Source organism: Salmo salar, chromosome ssa01 (genome assembly GCF_905237065.1).
Source record: "Salmo salar chromosome ssa01, Ssal_v3.1, whole genome shotgun sequence".
NCBI lineage: Eukaryota > Metazoa > Chordata > Actinopteri > Salmoniformes > Salmonidae > Salmo > Salmo salar.
In genome coordinates, this window is record NC_059442.1 from 149,215,332 (window position 1) to 149,229,657 (window position 14,326).

The following is a 14,326-nucleotide window of genomic DNA, read 5'->3' on the forward strand; positions in this document are numbered from 1 at the left end:
CGGCCATTCCGATTAATCGGTCGACCTTTAGTGGCCATGCTGGTTAAGTGAGCCTTGAATTCAAAATAAATCAGACAGTGTCACCAGCAAAGCACCCCCACACCATCACACCTCCTCCTCCATGCTTCACGATGGAAACCACACATGCAGAGATCATCCGTTCACCTACTCTGCATCTCACAAAGACACAGCGGTTGGAACATAAATAAAAACTTTGGACTCATCAGACCAAAGGACAGATTTCCACCAGTTTAATGTCCATTGCTCGTATTTCTTGGCCCAAGCAAGTCTCTTGTTATTGGTGTCCTTTAGTAGTGGTTTCTTTGCAGCAGTTTGACCATGAAGGCCTGATTCACACAGTCTCCTCTGAACAGTTGATGTTGAGATGTGTGTTACTTGAACTCTGTGTATCATTTATTTGGGATGCAATTTCTGAGGCTGGTAACTCTAATGAACTTATTCTCTGCAGCAGAGGTAACTCTGGGTCTTCCTTTCCTGTGGCGGTCCTCCTGAGTCAGTTTCATCATAGCGCTTGATGGTTTTTATGACTGCAGTAGAAAACTGAAGAAACTTTCAAAGTTCTTGAAATGTTCCGGATTGACTGACCTTCATGTCTTAAAGGAATGATGATGATGTTTCTCTTTGCTTATTTGAGCTGTTCTTGCCATAATATGGACTTGGTCTTTTACCAAATAGGGTTATCTTCTGTATACCACCACTACCTTTTCACAACACAACTGATTGGCTCAAAACGCATTAAGAAGTAAAGAAATTAACAAATTAACTTTTAACAAGGCACACCTGTTAATTGAAATGCATTCCAGGTGACTACCTCATGAAGCTGGTTTAGAGAATGCCAAGAGTGTGCAAAGCTGTCATCAAGGCAAAGGGTGGCAACTTTTTTGGTTACTACATGATTTCATGTGTGTTATTTAATAGTTTTGATGTCTTCACAATTATTCTACAATGTAGAAAATAGTAAAAATTAAGAAAAACCCTTGAATGAGTAGGTGTGTCCAAACTTTTGAGTGGTACTGTATATAAATATATATTTACAGAAATATGTGGGGGATTGGAAATGATGCGGACTACATTGATGGAAGCTACAATCTATCTACAATATCAAAGCTGATCTACCCCCCCCCCCCGCCCCCAAAAAATATATAATAATAATAATCAATTGGCCTAGCTAGTTTCAATACTTACAAGGACAAATTGAGTTACTTAACTTTCTCCACTTTCCAATCAGTCACTTCATTATTTCTAGGTTAGTGTTAGAGGTCTGTATTAGTCGGATGCTACTTTCCACATCACGCACTGTTGAGCTTTTGTGTGTGTGTGTGTGTATCGGGGGCACCCATGACTTGTTTTTAGGACATATTGGATTGAGTCTTTGTTTTAATAACTGCCCAACACACACATGGCCTCCCTCCCTCCCTCCCTCCCTCGCTCCTCCCTCGCTCCCTCCCTCCCTCGCTCCATCCTTCACCTAACAGCTGTTGAACCCTTTAAAGAACCCTTGTTGGTTCCAGATAGAAGCGTTTTGGTTCCATGTATAACTATTTTGGGTTCCTTGTAGAACCCTTTCCATAGAGGGTTCTACATGGAACCCAAAAGAGTTCTACCTGGAACCAAAAAGTGTTCTTCCATGGGGACAGCCAAATAAACCTTTTGGAATCCTTTTTTCTAAGAGTGTAGTGGGGCTGGTTTTTTTCATTCAAGTTCCACATTATTTCTGGCTTCTCTAGTTACCTGCTGGTGTTGATGTATACATCTGTGTCTAGTAGACTTTCTACAGGCATAGTGCTAGTATCCTCTGATTTCTACTTTTACTCTTATGTACCAGCCACTAACAAGCCTGCTATATATGGCCTTGGCGCCTGCAGCATACCCTCTCCCTGCTATTCTACTTATATACACTCAAAGCTTAAACTGTCCTAATAATCCCACCCAGTATTTATCATGTGGCCAGACCATCATATGCTTCTTCATATAGTATCTAGTGATTTATGAGTTATTGGTCATGCATGGTAATATTTTCCCAGAAGCAGAGAGAGAGAGAAAGTCGCTTTCTCTCTTCTCAATAAAGACCCATCACATGTCGCTGTCTGTCTGTTGCGCTCTCTCTCTCTCCTTCCTTCCCTCCCTCCCTGTCTCATGCCAGCCAAGAGGCTTTTGCCGTCACTCACAGGGATGCTGGCCCATGTTGACTCCAATGCTTCCCACAGTTGTGTCCTTTGGCTGGATGTCCTTTGGGTGTTGGACCATTCTTGATATACACAGGAAACTGTTGAGCGTGAAAATCAAAGGCCCTTAAATCTTTTGTCTTGCCCATTCACCCTCTGAATGGCACACATACACAATCCATGTCTCAGTTGTCTCAAGACTTAAAAATGCTACTTTAACCTGTCTCCTCCCCTTCATCTACACTGATTGAAGTGGATTTAATATCAATAAGGGATCATAGCTTTCACCTGGATTCATCTAGTCAGTCTATGTCATGGAAAGAGACAGTGTTCATGTTTTGAATACTCAGTGAATATATAAGTCTGTAACGTCTATGTTTTAAATGTATAGAAATTGTAAAGTATTTTTGCCTGTAATGTCTTTTTCGTTATGTGCCGGACCCCAGGAAGACTGTCACCATTGGCATCAGACTAATGGGGATCCTAATAAAAATCATAAATCAAATCATAAATCGTAAATCTCTCAATCTTTCCCCTCTCTCTCCCTTTTCTCTCCCTCTCTCCTTCCCTCTCTCGCTCCCCCTCTCTTTCTCTCTCTCTCCCTCACTCTTTCTCCCTCTCTCTCTCCTTCTCTCTCTCTCGCTCTCTCTCTCCTTCTCTCTCTCTCTCGCTCCCTCTCTCTCCTTCTCTCTCTCTCTCTCTCTCTCGCTCCCTCTCTCTCCTTCTCTCTCTCTCTCGCTCCCTCTCTCTCCTTCCCTCTCTCTCTCGCTCCCTCTCTCTCTCTCCTTCCTTCTCTCTCTCTCGCTCCCTCTCTCTCCTTCCCTCTCTCTCTCCTTCCCTCTCTCTCTCCTTCCCTCTCTCCTTCTCTTTCCCTCTCTCTCTTTCCCTCTCTCTCTTTCCCCCTCTCTCTTTCCCTCTCTCTCTCCCCCTCTCTCTCTTCCTCTCTCTCCTTCTTTCTCTACTTCTCTCCCCCCCTCTCTGCTTCCCATCTTTCTCCAGTACAGTGTGTCCATGGTGAGCCTGTGTAAAGTAGAGAAATGTTCTCTCCTCTCATATGCCAATGACATCACTCCTTCACTGCCCACATGTTTAGACTGGCACTCATTCGAAAGCCACCTTTCATGTTGTGTGTGTGTGTCAAATGAAACTATCAAGTCAAACTCAATCACACATTACTGTCAAACCTGCCTCATGAGCTAGGGAGTTTTTAAGGTAAAGCACAAAAGTCCTCATATGTGGTCAAAAACATATACAGTGCCTTCAGAAAGTATTCACACCCCTTGACTTTTTCCACATTTTGTTTTGTTACAACCTGAGATGTTGTGTCACTGATCTACACACAATACACCATAATGTCGAAGTGGAATTATGTTTTTAGAAATGTTTACAAATGAATTAAAAATGAAAAGCTAAAATGCCTTGAGTCAATAAGTATTCAACCCTTTTGCTATGGCAAGTCACATAATAAGTTGCATGGACTCACTCTGTGTGCAATAATAGTGTTTAACATTATTTTTAATGACTACCTCATCTCTGTACCCCACACATACAATTAGGTCTGAGCAGTGAATTTCAAGCACAGATTCAAGCGCAAAGACCAGGGAGGTTTTCCAATGTTTTGAAAAGGACACTTATTGGTAGATGGGTAAAAAAAAAACAGACATTGAACATCTCTTTGAGCATTCTGCAGTTATTAATTACACTTTGGATGGTGTATCAAAACAACCAATCACTACAAAGATACAGGCACCCTTCCTAACTCAGTTGCCAGAGAGGAAGGAAACCACTCAGGGATTTCACCATGAGGCCAATGGTGATTTTCAGATAACTGAGGATGGATCAACAACATTGTAGTTAATCCACAATACTAACATAAATGACAGAGTGAAAAGAAGGAAGCCTGTACAGAATAAAAACCAAGTAAAGGCATCCTGTTTTCAATAAGGCACTAAACTAATACTGCAAAATATGTGGCTGTCACGATTCCCACCGACGGTGGCGCCCCCTCCTGCTCGGGTGGCGCTCGGCGGTCGTCGTCACCGGCCTATTAGCTACTACTGATTCCCTTTTTGGTTTTCCCTTTTTGGTTTTGTGCACCTGTGTTAGTTTGGTTAATTAGCGGGGCTATTTATGTTAGCTGGTCCGCTTCCGTGTTGTGCGGGATTATTTCTATTGTGACGGCTCATGTTTGTGTCGGCGCTATTTTACGCCGTGTGTATTTTCTCCCCTGTGTTTGGGAGTATTTGTTTGATGAGTGAGTGTAAATTAAATACGCCACTACCCTGTGCTCGCTGTTTCCTGTGCCTCATTCCTTCACCACGACTGCCAATCCGTTACAGAATCCCGCTCCACGAAAATGCATGGAATCAGCAGGAGCAGCGGCCACCCCTGTCCCCTCGATGGAGGAACGCGTCCTCCACCACACTACGGTCCTCCACCGCATAGGATCCGCGATGGACCAGATGATGGAGAGGATGGACCGATGGGAGAGAAGTGGTCTCCTCTCTCCACCTCCGGCTCCTCCGATGCAGCCAACTCCTCCTCCCACTACGTCTGGCTCAGGCGCGCTTCGTTTGGCGCTCCCGAGGGAGTATGATGGGGCGGCGGCTGGGTGCCAGGGATTTCTGCTCCAGCTCGAGCCTTTACCTGGCCACCGTCAGACCTGCTCCCTCAGGAGAGGAGAGCGTGAGTGCCCTCGTTTCCTGCCTGACGGGCCGAGCTCTGGAGTGGGCTAATGCGGTCTGGAATGGCCCAGACTCGGCGAGGGACCATTATCCAGAGTTCACCCGCCGCTTTCAGGCCGTGTTCGACCACCCTCTGGAAGGAAGAGCGGCGGGTGAACGGCTGTTCCACCTCAGGCAGGAGACGAGGAGCGCTCAGGACTTCACGTTGGAGTTCAGAACCTTGGCTGCTGGGGCGGGGTGGAACGACAGGGCCCTCGTAGACCACTATAGATGCAGTCTCCGGGCGGACGTCCGCAGGGAGCTGGCCTGTCGAGATGCCGCTCTATCCCTGGACGAGCTCATTGACATGTCCATTCGTTTGGACAATCTGCTGGCTGCCCGCGGGCGTTTGGAGAGGGTCCTGCCCGTTCCACCTCCGTGCACCCCCGCCCCTACCCCTATGGAGGTAGGGGGGGCCGTGCCAAGGGGCACCGGAGGAGCTGGCTCCTCCTGCACCAGCTGTGGTCGGAGAGGACACACGGCCGACCGGTGCTGGAGGAGCCAGTCTGGGAGTCGAGAGGGCAGGCAGAACACTTCTCGGTCACCCCAGGTGAGTCAGCACCAGATTCACCCAGAACCCCCTGTTGGTCACGTGTTCTTACCTGTTTTGTTTTCTAAATTTTTCCCTCTTCCCAGCATAGGGCGCTAGTCGATTCAGGCGCAGCTGGGAACTTTATGGATCGTGGACTTGCCATTAAGCTGGGCATTCCGCGGGTGCCGATAGATCCCCCCCTTCCCCGTGCACTCCCTAGATAGCCGACCATTAGGGTCAGGGCTAGTCAGGGAGTCTACGGTGCCACTGGACATGGTAACGCAGGGGAATCATAAGGAACGCATTCGTTTTTTCCTTATTGATTCGCCTGCGTTTCCGGTGGTGCTGGGGGTCCCCTGGCTGGCTGGTCACAATCCCCGTATTTCGTGGAAACAGGGGGTTCTCCAGGGGTGGTCAGAGGAGTGTTCAGGGAGGTGTCTAGGAGTTTCCATAGGTGCCACGTCGGTGGAGAGTCCAGACCAGGTGTCCACCGTGCGCATTCCCCCTGAGTACGCCGATTTGGCAATCGCCTTCTGTAAAAAGAGGGTGACTAAATTACCACCCCATCGACAGGGGGATTGTGCGATAGATCTCCAGGTTAACGCTGCGCTTCCCAAGAGTCATGTGTACCCCTTGTCACAGGAGGAGACGGCGGCTATGGAGACATATGTCACGGAATCCCTGGGACAGGGGTACATTCGGCCCTCCATCTCACCCGCCTCCTCGAGTTTCTTTTTTGTGAAGAAAAAGGAGGGAGGTCTGCGTCCGTGCATTGATTACAGAGGTCTAAACGCTATCACGGTGGGGTTTAGTTACCCACTACCTCTCATCGCTACGGCGGTGGAATCATTTCACGGAGCAAAGTTCTTCACAAAACTGGATCTCAGGAGCGCGTATAACCTGGTGCGTATCAAGAAGGGAGACGAGTGGAAAACCGCCTTTAGTACCACATCGGGCCATTATGAGTACCTCGTCATGCCGTATGGGTTGAAAAATGCTCCAGCCGTCTTTCAATCCTTTGTTGACGAGATTCTCAGGGACCTGCACGGGCAGGGCGTGATTGTCTATATCGATGACATTCTGATATAATCCGCCACCCGCTCCGCGCATGTGTCCCTGGTGCGCAAGGTTCTTGGTAGACTGCTGGAGCATGACCTATATTTCCACCACGGGGGTGGTGATGGGGTGTGACCGCGTTAAGGCCGTGCGTAATTGACCGACTCCAACCACGGTGAAGGAAGTGCAGCGGTTCTTAGGCTTTGCCAATTACTACCGGAGGTTAATCCGGGGTTTTGGCCAGGTAGCGGCTCCCATTACCTCACTGCTGAAGGGGGGGTCGGTGCGTTTGCGATGGTCGACGGAGGCGGACGGAGCCTTCAAGAAGTTGAAGACGCTGTTCACCGACGCACCTGTGTTGGCGCACCCGGACCCGTCTCTAGCATTCATAGTGGAGGTGGACGCATCCGAGGCTGGGGTGGGTGCCGTGCTATCACAGCGCTCGGGTACGCCATCGAAACTCCGCCCCTGCGCTTTCTTTTCGAAGAAGCTCAGTTCGGCGGAGCGTAACTATGATGTGGGGGACAGGGAGTTGCTAGCGGTGGTAAAAGCTTTGAGGGTGTGGCGGGACTGGCTTGAGGGGGCTAAACACCCCTTTCTCATCTGGACCGACCACCGAAACCTGGAGTACATCCGGGCAGCGAGGAGACTGAATCCACGTCAGGCAAGGTGGGCCATGTTCTTCGCCCGGTTTAGGTTCACTTTCTCCTATAGACCGGGTTCCCTTAACACTAGAGCCGACGCGCTGTCCCGTCTCTATGACACGGAGGACCGGCCCATCGATCCAACTCCCATCATTCCAGCGTCTAGGCTGGTGGCACCGGTGGTATGGGAGGTGGACGCGGACATCGAGCGGGCATTAGTGTTGGAACCTGCGCCTGCGCAGGTTCCCGTGGGTCGCATGTATGTGCCGCTCGGTGTTCGTGATCGATTGATTCGATGGGCGCACACGCTACCTACTGCGGGTCATCCTGGTGTGGCGAGGACAGTGCGGAGTCTCAGGGGGAAGTACTGGTGGCCCACCTTGGCTAAGGACGTGAGGTCCTATATCTCTTCCTGTTCGGTGTGCGCTCAGAGTAAGGCTCCTAGGCATCTACCGAGAGGGAAGTTACAGCCCCTCCCCGTTCCACAACGGCCATGGTCGTACCTGTCTATAGATTTCTTGACAGATCTTCCCCCCTCTCAGGGGAACACTGCGATTCTGGTGGTTGTGGATCGGTTCTCTAAGTCCTGCCGTCTCCTCCCGTTGCCCGGTCTCCCTACGGCCCTGCAGACTGCGGAGGCCCTATTTACCCACGTCTTCCGGCACTACGGGGTGCCGGAGGACATTGTCTCTGATCGAGGTTCCCAGTTCACATCCAGGGTCTGGAGGGCGTTTATGGAGCGGCTGGGGGTCTCGGTCAGTTTGACCTCCGGTTTTCACCCCGAGAGCAATGGGCAGGTGGAGAGGGTGAACCAGGAAGTGGGCAGGTTTCTGAGGTCGTATTGCCAGGTCCGGCCAGGGGAGTGGGCGAGGTACATTCCCTGGGCTGAGTTAGCCCAGAACTCACTTCGCCACTCCTCTACTAACATGTCACCCTTTCAGTGTGTTTTGGGTTACCAGCCGGTCCTGGCACCATGGCACTGGAGCCAGACCGAGGCTCCTGCGGTACAGGACTGGGTACAGCACTCCAAGGAGACCTGGAGAGCCGTCCAGGACTCCCTGAAGGAGGCCAGTGGACGGCAGAAGAGGAGTGCTGACCGCCACCGCAGGGAGGCACCCGTGTTCATACCGGGAGACAGGGTCTGGCTCTCGACCCGGAACCTGCCCTGCCGGAAGCTGGGGCCGCAGTGTGTGGGGCCCTTTAAAGTCCTGAGGAGGATAAACGAGGTGTGTTATCGGTTACAACTCCCTTCCTATTACCGTATTAACCCCTCGTTTCATGTGTCTCTCCTCAGGCCGGTGGTAGCTGGTCCCCTGCAGGAAGGTGAGGTGCCGGAGGTCCCTCCACCCCCTCTGGACATCGGGGGGTCCCCGGCGTACAGCATACGGGCCATTCTGGACTCGAGACGCCGGGCGAGGGGCCTGCAATACCTCGTGGACTGGGAGGGGTACGGCCCGGAGGAGAGGTGCTGGGTGCCGGCGGAGGACGTCTTGGACCCATCCATGTTGAAGGATTTCCATCGTCTCCGTCCGGATCGCCCTGCGCCTCGCCCTCCGGGTCGTCCTCGAGGCCGGTGTTGGCGCGCTGCGGGAGCCGCGCGTCAGGAGGGGGGTACTGTCACGATTCCCACCGACGGTGGCGCCCCCTCCTGCTCGGGTGGCGCTCGGCGGTCGTCGTCACTGATTCCCTTTTTGGTTTTGTGCACCTGTGTTAGTTTGGTTAATTAGCGGGGCTATTTATGTTAGCTGGTCCGCTTCCGTGTTGTGCGGGATTATTTCTATTGTGACGGCTCATGTTCGTGTCGGCGCTATTTTACGCTGTGTGTATTTTCTCCCCTGTGTTTGGGAGTATTTGTTTGATGAGTGAGTGTAAATTAAATACGCCACTACCCTGTGCTCGCTGCTTCCTGTGCCTCATTCCTTCACCACGACTGCCAATCCGTTACAGTGGCAGAGAAATTAACTTTTTGTCCTGAATACAAAAGCATTTTATTTGGGGCAAATCCAACACAACACACTGAGTACCACTCTTCATATTTTCAAGTATGGTGGTGGCTTAATCATGTTATGGGTATACTTGTCATCGGCAAGGACTGGGGAGTTTTTTAAGATAAAAAGAAAGGGAATAGAGCTAAGCACAGACAAAATCCTAGAGGAAAACTTGGTTCAGTCTGCTTTCCAACAGACACTGGGAGATGAATTCTCCTTTCACCAGAACAATTACCTAAAACATAAGGCCAAATATACACTGGAGTTCCTTTCCAAGATGACATTGAATGTTCCTGAGTGTCCTAGTTACAGTTTTGACATAAATCAGCTTGAAAATCTATGGCAAGACATAAAAATGGCTGTCTAGCAATGATCAACCACCAACTTGACAGCACTTGAAGAATAATGGGCAAGTGTTGTACAATCCAGGTGTGCCAGGAAGACTCACAGCTGTAATCACAGCCAAAGTCTCAGGGGGTTGAATACTTATCTAATCAAGATATATTAGTGTTTTATTTTCCATAAATGTTGAAAAAAGTTTTCTTCCACTTTGCCATTACAGAGTATTTTGTATAGATCGTTGACAAAAAAAATACAATTAAATCCATTTTAATCTCACGTTGTAACACAACAAAATGTGGAAAAAGTCAAGGGGTGTGAATACTTTCTGAAGGCGCTGTATTTGATAATGCTGTTCTCACCACCTGCGGGATTTTGAATGCTTCTTTTTATCAACCTGTTCTACTGTGATGTGTTTTTCTATTGTGTTGTTGATCCAGGTTGATCCGTGCCACAAAGCCCTCAGAACACACGGTCGTTCTGGCCATTGTGCCACAGACGTAAGTATACATCATAATTGATTGATGGCGTTTATTTGCCCTTCAAGAGGATTTTTTCCCCCGCAACTCATAACTCGAGTTACATACACAAACACCAAACAACAGTAAACAAACACAGATATGTTTCCTCACTGATGATGATAATGACATACACATGTGTGTATTCTATAATGATATGTGGTGTATATCTTATGTGGCTGATGATAATGTCATAGTGTGTGTATTCTATAATGATATGTGGTATATATCTTATGTGGCTGATGATAATGTCATAGTGTGTGTATTCTATAATGATATGTGGTGTATATCTTATGTGGGCTGATGATGATAATGTCATAGTGTGTGTATTCTATAATGATATGTGGTGTATATCTTATGTGGGCTGATGATGATAATGTCATAGTGTGTGTATTCTATAATGATATGTGGTGTATATCTTATGTGGGCTGATGATGATAATGTCATAGTGTGTGTATTCTATAATGATATGTGGTGTATATCTTATGTGGGCTGATGATGATAATGTCATAGTGTGTGTATTCTATAATGATATGTGGTGTATATCTTATGTGGGCTGATGATGATAATGTCATAGTGTGTGCTGTTTATGCTGTTCTTTCTCGATAGGCCTTTAGATCAGGAGGAGCCGTCTGTTCGTCCGCTCCTCTGCGCCGGATTCAGCAGAGTATGTACTCTTCTCCTTATATGTTCCCTTCTTCCTCCTTATATGTTCTCTATGTACTATAGGGGGAAAAGAGGACATGCCTTTATATGGCATAACATCTGCCACCACCAACTCTTATGTGACTCTGTAAAGTGAACTCAGCCAGGCAACTTAAAACACTCAGCATGCTATCCTATCATCCATCTGCTGAATCAGTCAGTCAGCTGGCTCATCTTATAAACACATGCAGTGTTCACCTACTGTACTGTACTGTACTGTACTGTACTGTACTGTACTGTACTGTACTGTACTGTACAGCAGGTCACAGTTCTCATCACGTGCCCTACCTCCAAGCTTTGCAGACTACACACTGTACAGTACACTATGTTGCTCATGTTTCTCTCTCTCTATCTCTGGTCAGAGGTATGTGGAGAACATTAGTGTCTCTGCCTGCTATAACGAATTGCTCCAGATAGAACATGGAGAGGTGCGCTGCCAGTTCAAACTCAGGTACATTGGTCCTCACACACACACACACACACACACACACACACACACACGTTAAGTTCTTCAACCCTCGTATCCTCATTTTCCATTCAAAATCCTATTTTCCCTAACACCTATCCCTAATTCTAACCCTAACACTAATTGTAACCCTAACCCTAAACCTAACCCTTAAGATTAAAATAGCCATTGTCCTCATGGGGACTTTCCTTGTTTTACTATCCTTGTGGGGATTTTAGGTCCCCACAAGGATAGAAGAACCAACCCACACACGCAGACACACACACACACAAATAACACACACACACACACACACACACACACAGTATGATTTAACAGATATACCTCTCTTCTCCCCCTCAGGGCATGTAACTCAGTCTTCACTGCTCTGGACCACTGTCAGGAGGCTGTGGAGATCACCAGTGAAGACCATGTGATACAGGTACACAAACACACACAAACACAAAGTCATTCAGCCACACTGAAACACAATGTATCTCTTGACATTTCTGTGTTGTTTAGGTATTCTGTGAAATAAACAAACATGAAAAACAAATCATTCTTATCCATCTCGCTCCCTCGCCCCCAGTACGTGAACCCAGCGTTTGAGCACATGATGGGATACCATAAAGGAGAGTTAATAGGGAAAGAGCTGACAGAACTCCCCAAGAGTGACAAGAACCGAGCAGATCTTCTAGACACCATCAACACCTGCATCAAGAAAGGAAAGGTGAGCTTCTGACACTGAGCCACAGTGGAGGTGAGAGATCCTGAGAAAGTCCCAAAACCTCAACACCTGCTTGAAGACCATCCATCCATTCTTTATAGTTGTGTAATGTTTTCTGTACAGTTGTCTGCCTGTCATTTCTTCGTTGTATGAATGTTATATTGTTGTCTGACTGTATGTTCCGACTATGTTGTCTCTAGGAGTGGCAGGGGATCTACTACGCCAGGAGGAAGTCAGGTGACAGCATACAGCAGCACGTCAAGATTACGCCTGTGATTGGCCAGGGAGGGTAAGTCACTGACATCACTTCCTCTATAAGGGGCCACACATCTTAACTTTATTGCACTGGGGACTGGCAGGCTATTGTATGGTCTTCCACCATGGATTGATAACTGCTTGTGCAACTGGTAGTTATACAAAGATGGTTCCCAATCTAGTATGCTTTGCTTTCCATCTCTTTACAGTAAAATCCGCCATTTTGTCTCCATCAAGAGGCCCCACAGTGACAACAACAAACAGGTGAGCAGGAAGTTATTTTTATGTTTCATGTAATGAGAGCAGTCATGGTGGTCTTAATGATTGATAGTTACATGATTTATTCTTCAACTGTACATACATAAGATAAATGAATACCCTGTCAATCAAAAAACATTTGTTGTTTTCCCCTTTTTTTCCTGTCAAGTATCACATAACTCCAGTATGATGTAACTCGTATGGCCTCAAGGTGTTGTTGATCAATGGCAGCTCTATGCTGTATGGAAGACATGTGGTGTCTGCTTTGTTTGCCAGAATTGTAGCTTCATGGTAAATATGTGGCCTCAAGTGGTTCAGAGACAGCCCTGTGCTAGCCATGGGAAGACCACTTGTCTTCTACTGTATGATGAATAGCCATACAAGACCTTTTATTTCATGTACAGTATGTTCCGTGCTGAAAAACCCCCAGCATAGACCAGCCTAAATTTCAAGCTGGCCCATGCTGGTCCATGATGGTCTATGCTGTTCAAACTGATTGGACCAGCATGGTCTAGCTGGTTAGGCTGGCTGACCAGCTGGTCAAGCTGGTGATGCTGGTGACCAGTTCATGCTGGTATGTTGGTGACAGGTTTATGCTGGTGATGCTGTTATGCTGGCGACCGGTTTATGCTGGTGATGCTGTTATGCTGGTGACCAGTTTATGCTGGTGATGCTGTTATGCTGGTGACCAGTTTATGCTGGTGATGCTGGTATTTTGGTGACCAGATGATGCTGATATGCTGGCGACCAAGCTGGTCTATGCTGGTTCATGCTGGTCTATGCTGGTCCAGAATGGTCTAGCTCAGGGATCTTCAACCGTTTCTTGCCCAGGGACCCCCTCCCAGGCAAACAGGCAACCCAGGGACCCCCTCCCAGGCAAACAGGCGACCCAGGGACCCCCTCCCAGGCAAACAGGCGACCCAGGGACCCCACATCATACGTTAGCAAAGAAATACACTGTCTTGTCTTATCATCAGGTGAATGATAATGGCAAGGAGAAGTAATCAACATTTGAAAATGAATAGATTTGGTAGATCGTTTTTTATTATTTTGACCTCCCCACATTATAATTGGAAGAGGAAGTGTTAATTCTAACATAACCTATTAGCTAGAAAGTTAACTCCAAACACATTTTTGAGAAGAGCAGCTGTTTAGCTGGTAAACAAAAGTGAGCCATGTGTTGGCAAAAATGTATGTCCAAGTCAAGAAAGCTCAACCGCACTGGTAGCCTATTCACAGGTGATTTTTCAAAGTCTATGTGAGATACTCCAGTGAGTGTAATTTGCTCAATATTAGGAGTTGTGAAATAAAGTTGACATCATTAGAAATAAGATATTCTCATCTTTTCTACTGTATTATATTATATATTCATAATAAAACACTTCTTTATATATATATTTCTGCGGACCACCTGCAGTACTATGCTCCGCGGACCCCTTGTTGAATACCCCTGGTCAAGCTGGTCATCCAAGCCCAATATATATATATATATATATATATATATATATAAATATAAACTCAGCAAAAAAATAAAGGTCCCTTTTTCAGGACCCTGTCTTTCAAAGATAATTTGTAAAAATCCAAATAACTTCACAGATCTTCATTGTAAAGGGTTTAAACACTGTTTCCCATGCTTGTTCAATGAACCATAAACAGTTAATGAACATGCACATGTGGAATGGTTGTTAAGACACTAACAGCTTACAGACGGTAGGCAATTAAGGTCACAGTTATGAAAACTTAGGACACTAAAGAGGCCTTTCTACTGACTCTGAAAAACACCAAAAGAAAGATGCCCAGGGTCCCTGCTCATCTGCTTGAACATGCCTTAGGCATTCTGCAAGGAGGCATGAGGACTGCAGATGTGGCCAGGGCAATAAATTGCAATGTCCGTACTGTGAGACGCCTAATACAGCGCTACAGGGAGACAGGACGGACAGCTGATCATCC

At 47.3% G+C, this 14,326-nt stretch overlaps 1 protein-coding gene across 3 annotated transcripts in view; it reads left to right on the top strand.

The window, feature by feature from the left end:
- Positions 1-14,326, top strand: part of LOC106568179 (high affinity cAMP-specific and IBMX-insensitive 3',5'-cyclic phosphodiesterase 8B) — a 97,495-nt gene that overhangs the window by 46,437 nt on the left and 36,732 nt on the right. For all 3 annotated transcript variants that reach the window (XM_014138304.2, XM_014138285.2, XM_014138313.2), the window contains exons 4-10: positions 9,909-9,968; positions 10,596-10,653; positions 11,054-11,142; positions 11,500-11,578; positions 11,726-11,866; positions 12,064-12,152; positions 12,328-12,382. In XM_014138304.2, the coding sequence (XP_013993779.1) occupies positions 9,909-9,968; positions 10,596-10,653; positions 11,054-11,142; positions 11,500-11,578; positions 11,726-11,866; positions 12,064-12,152; positions 12,328-12,382 (571 nt within the window). The remainder of the gene's footprint in view (positions 1-9,908; positions 9,969-10,595; positions 10,654-11,053; positions 11,143-11,499; positions 11,579-11,725; positions 11,867-12,063; positions 12,153-12,327; positions 12,383-14,326) is intronic.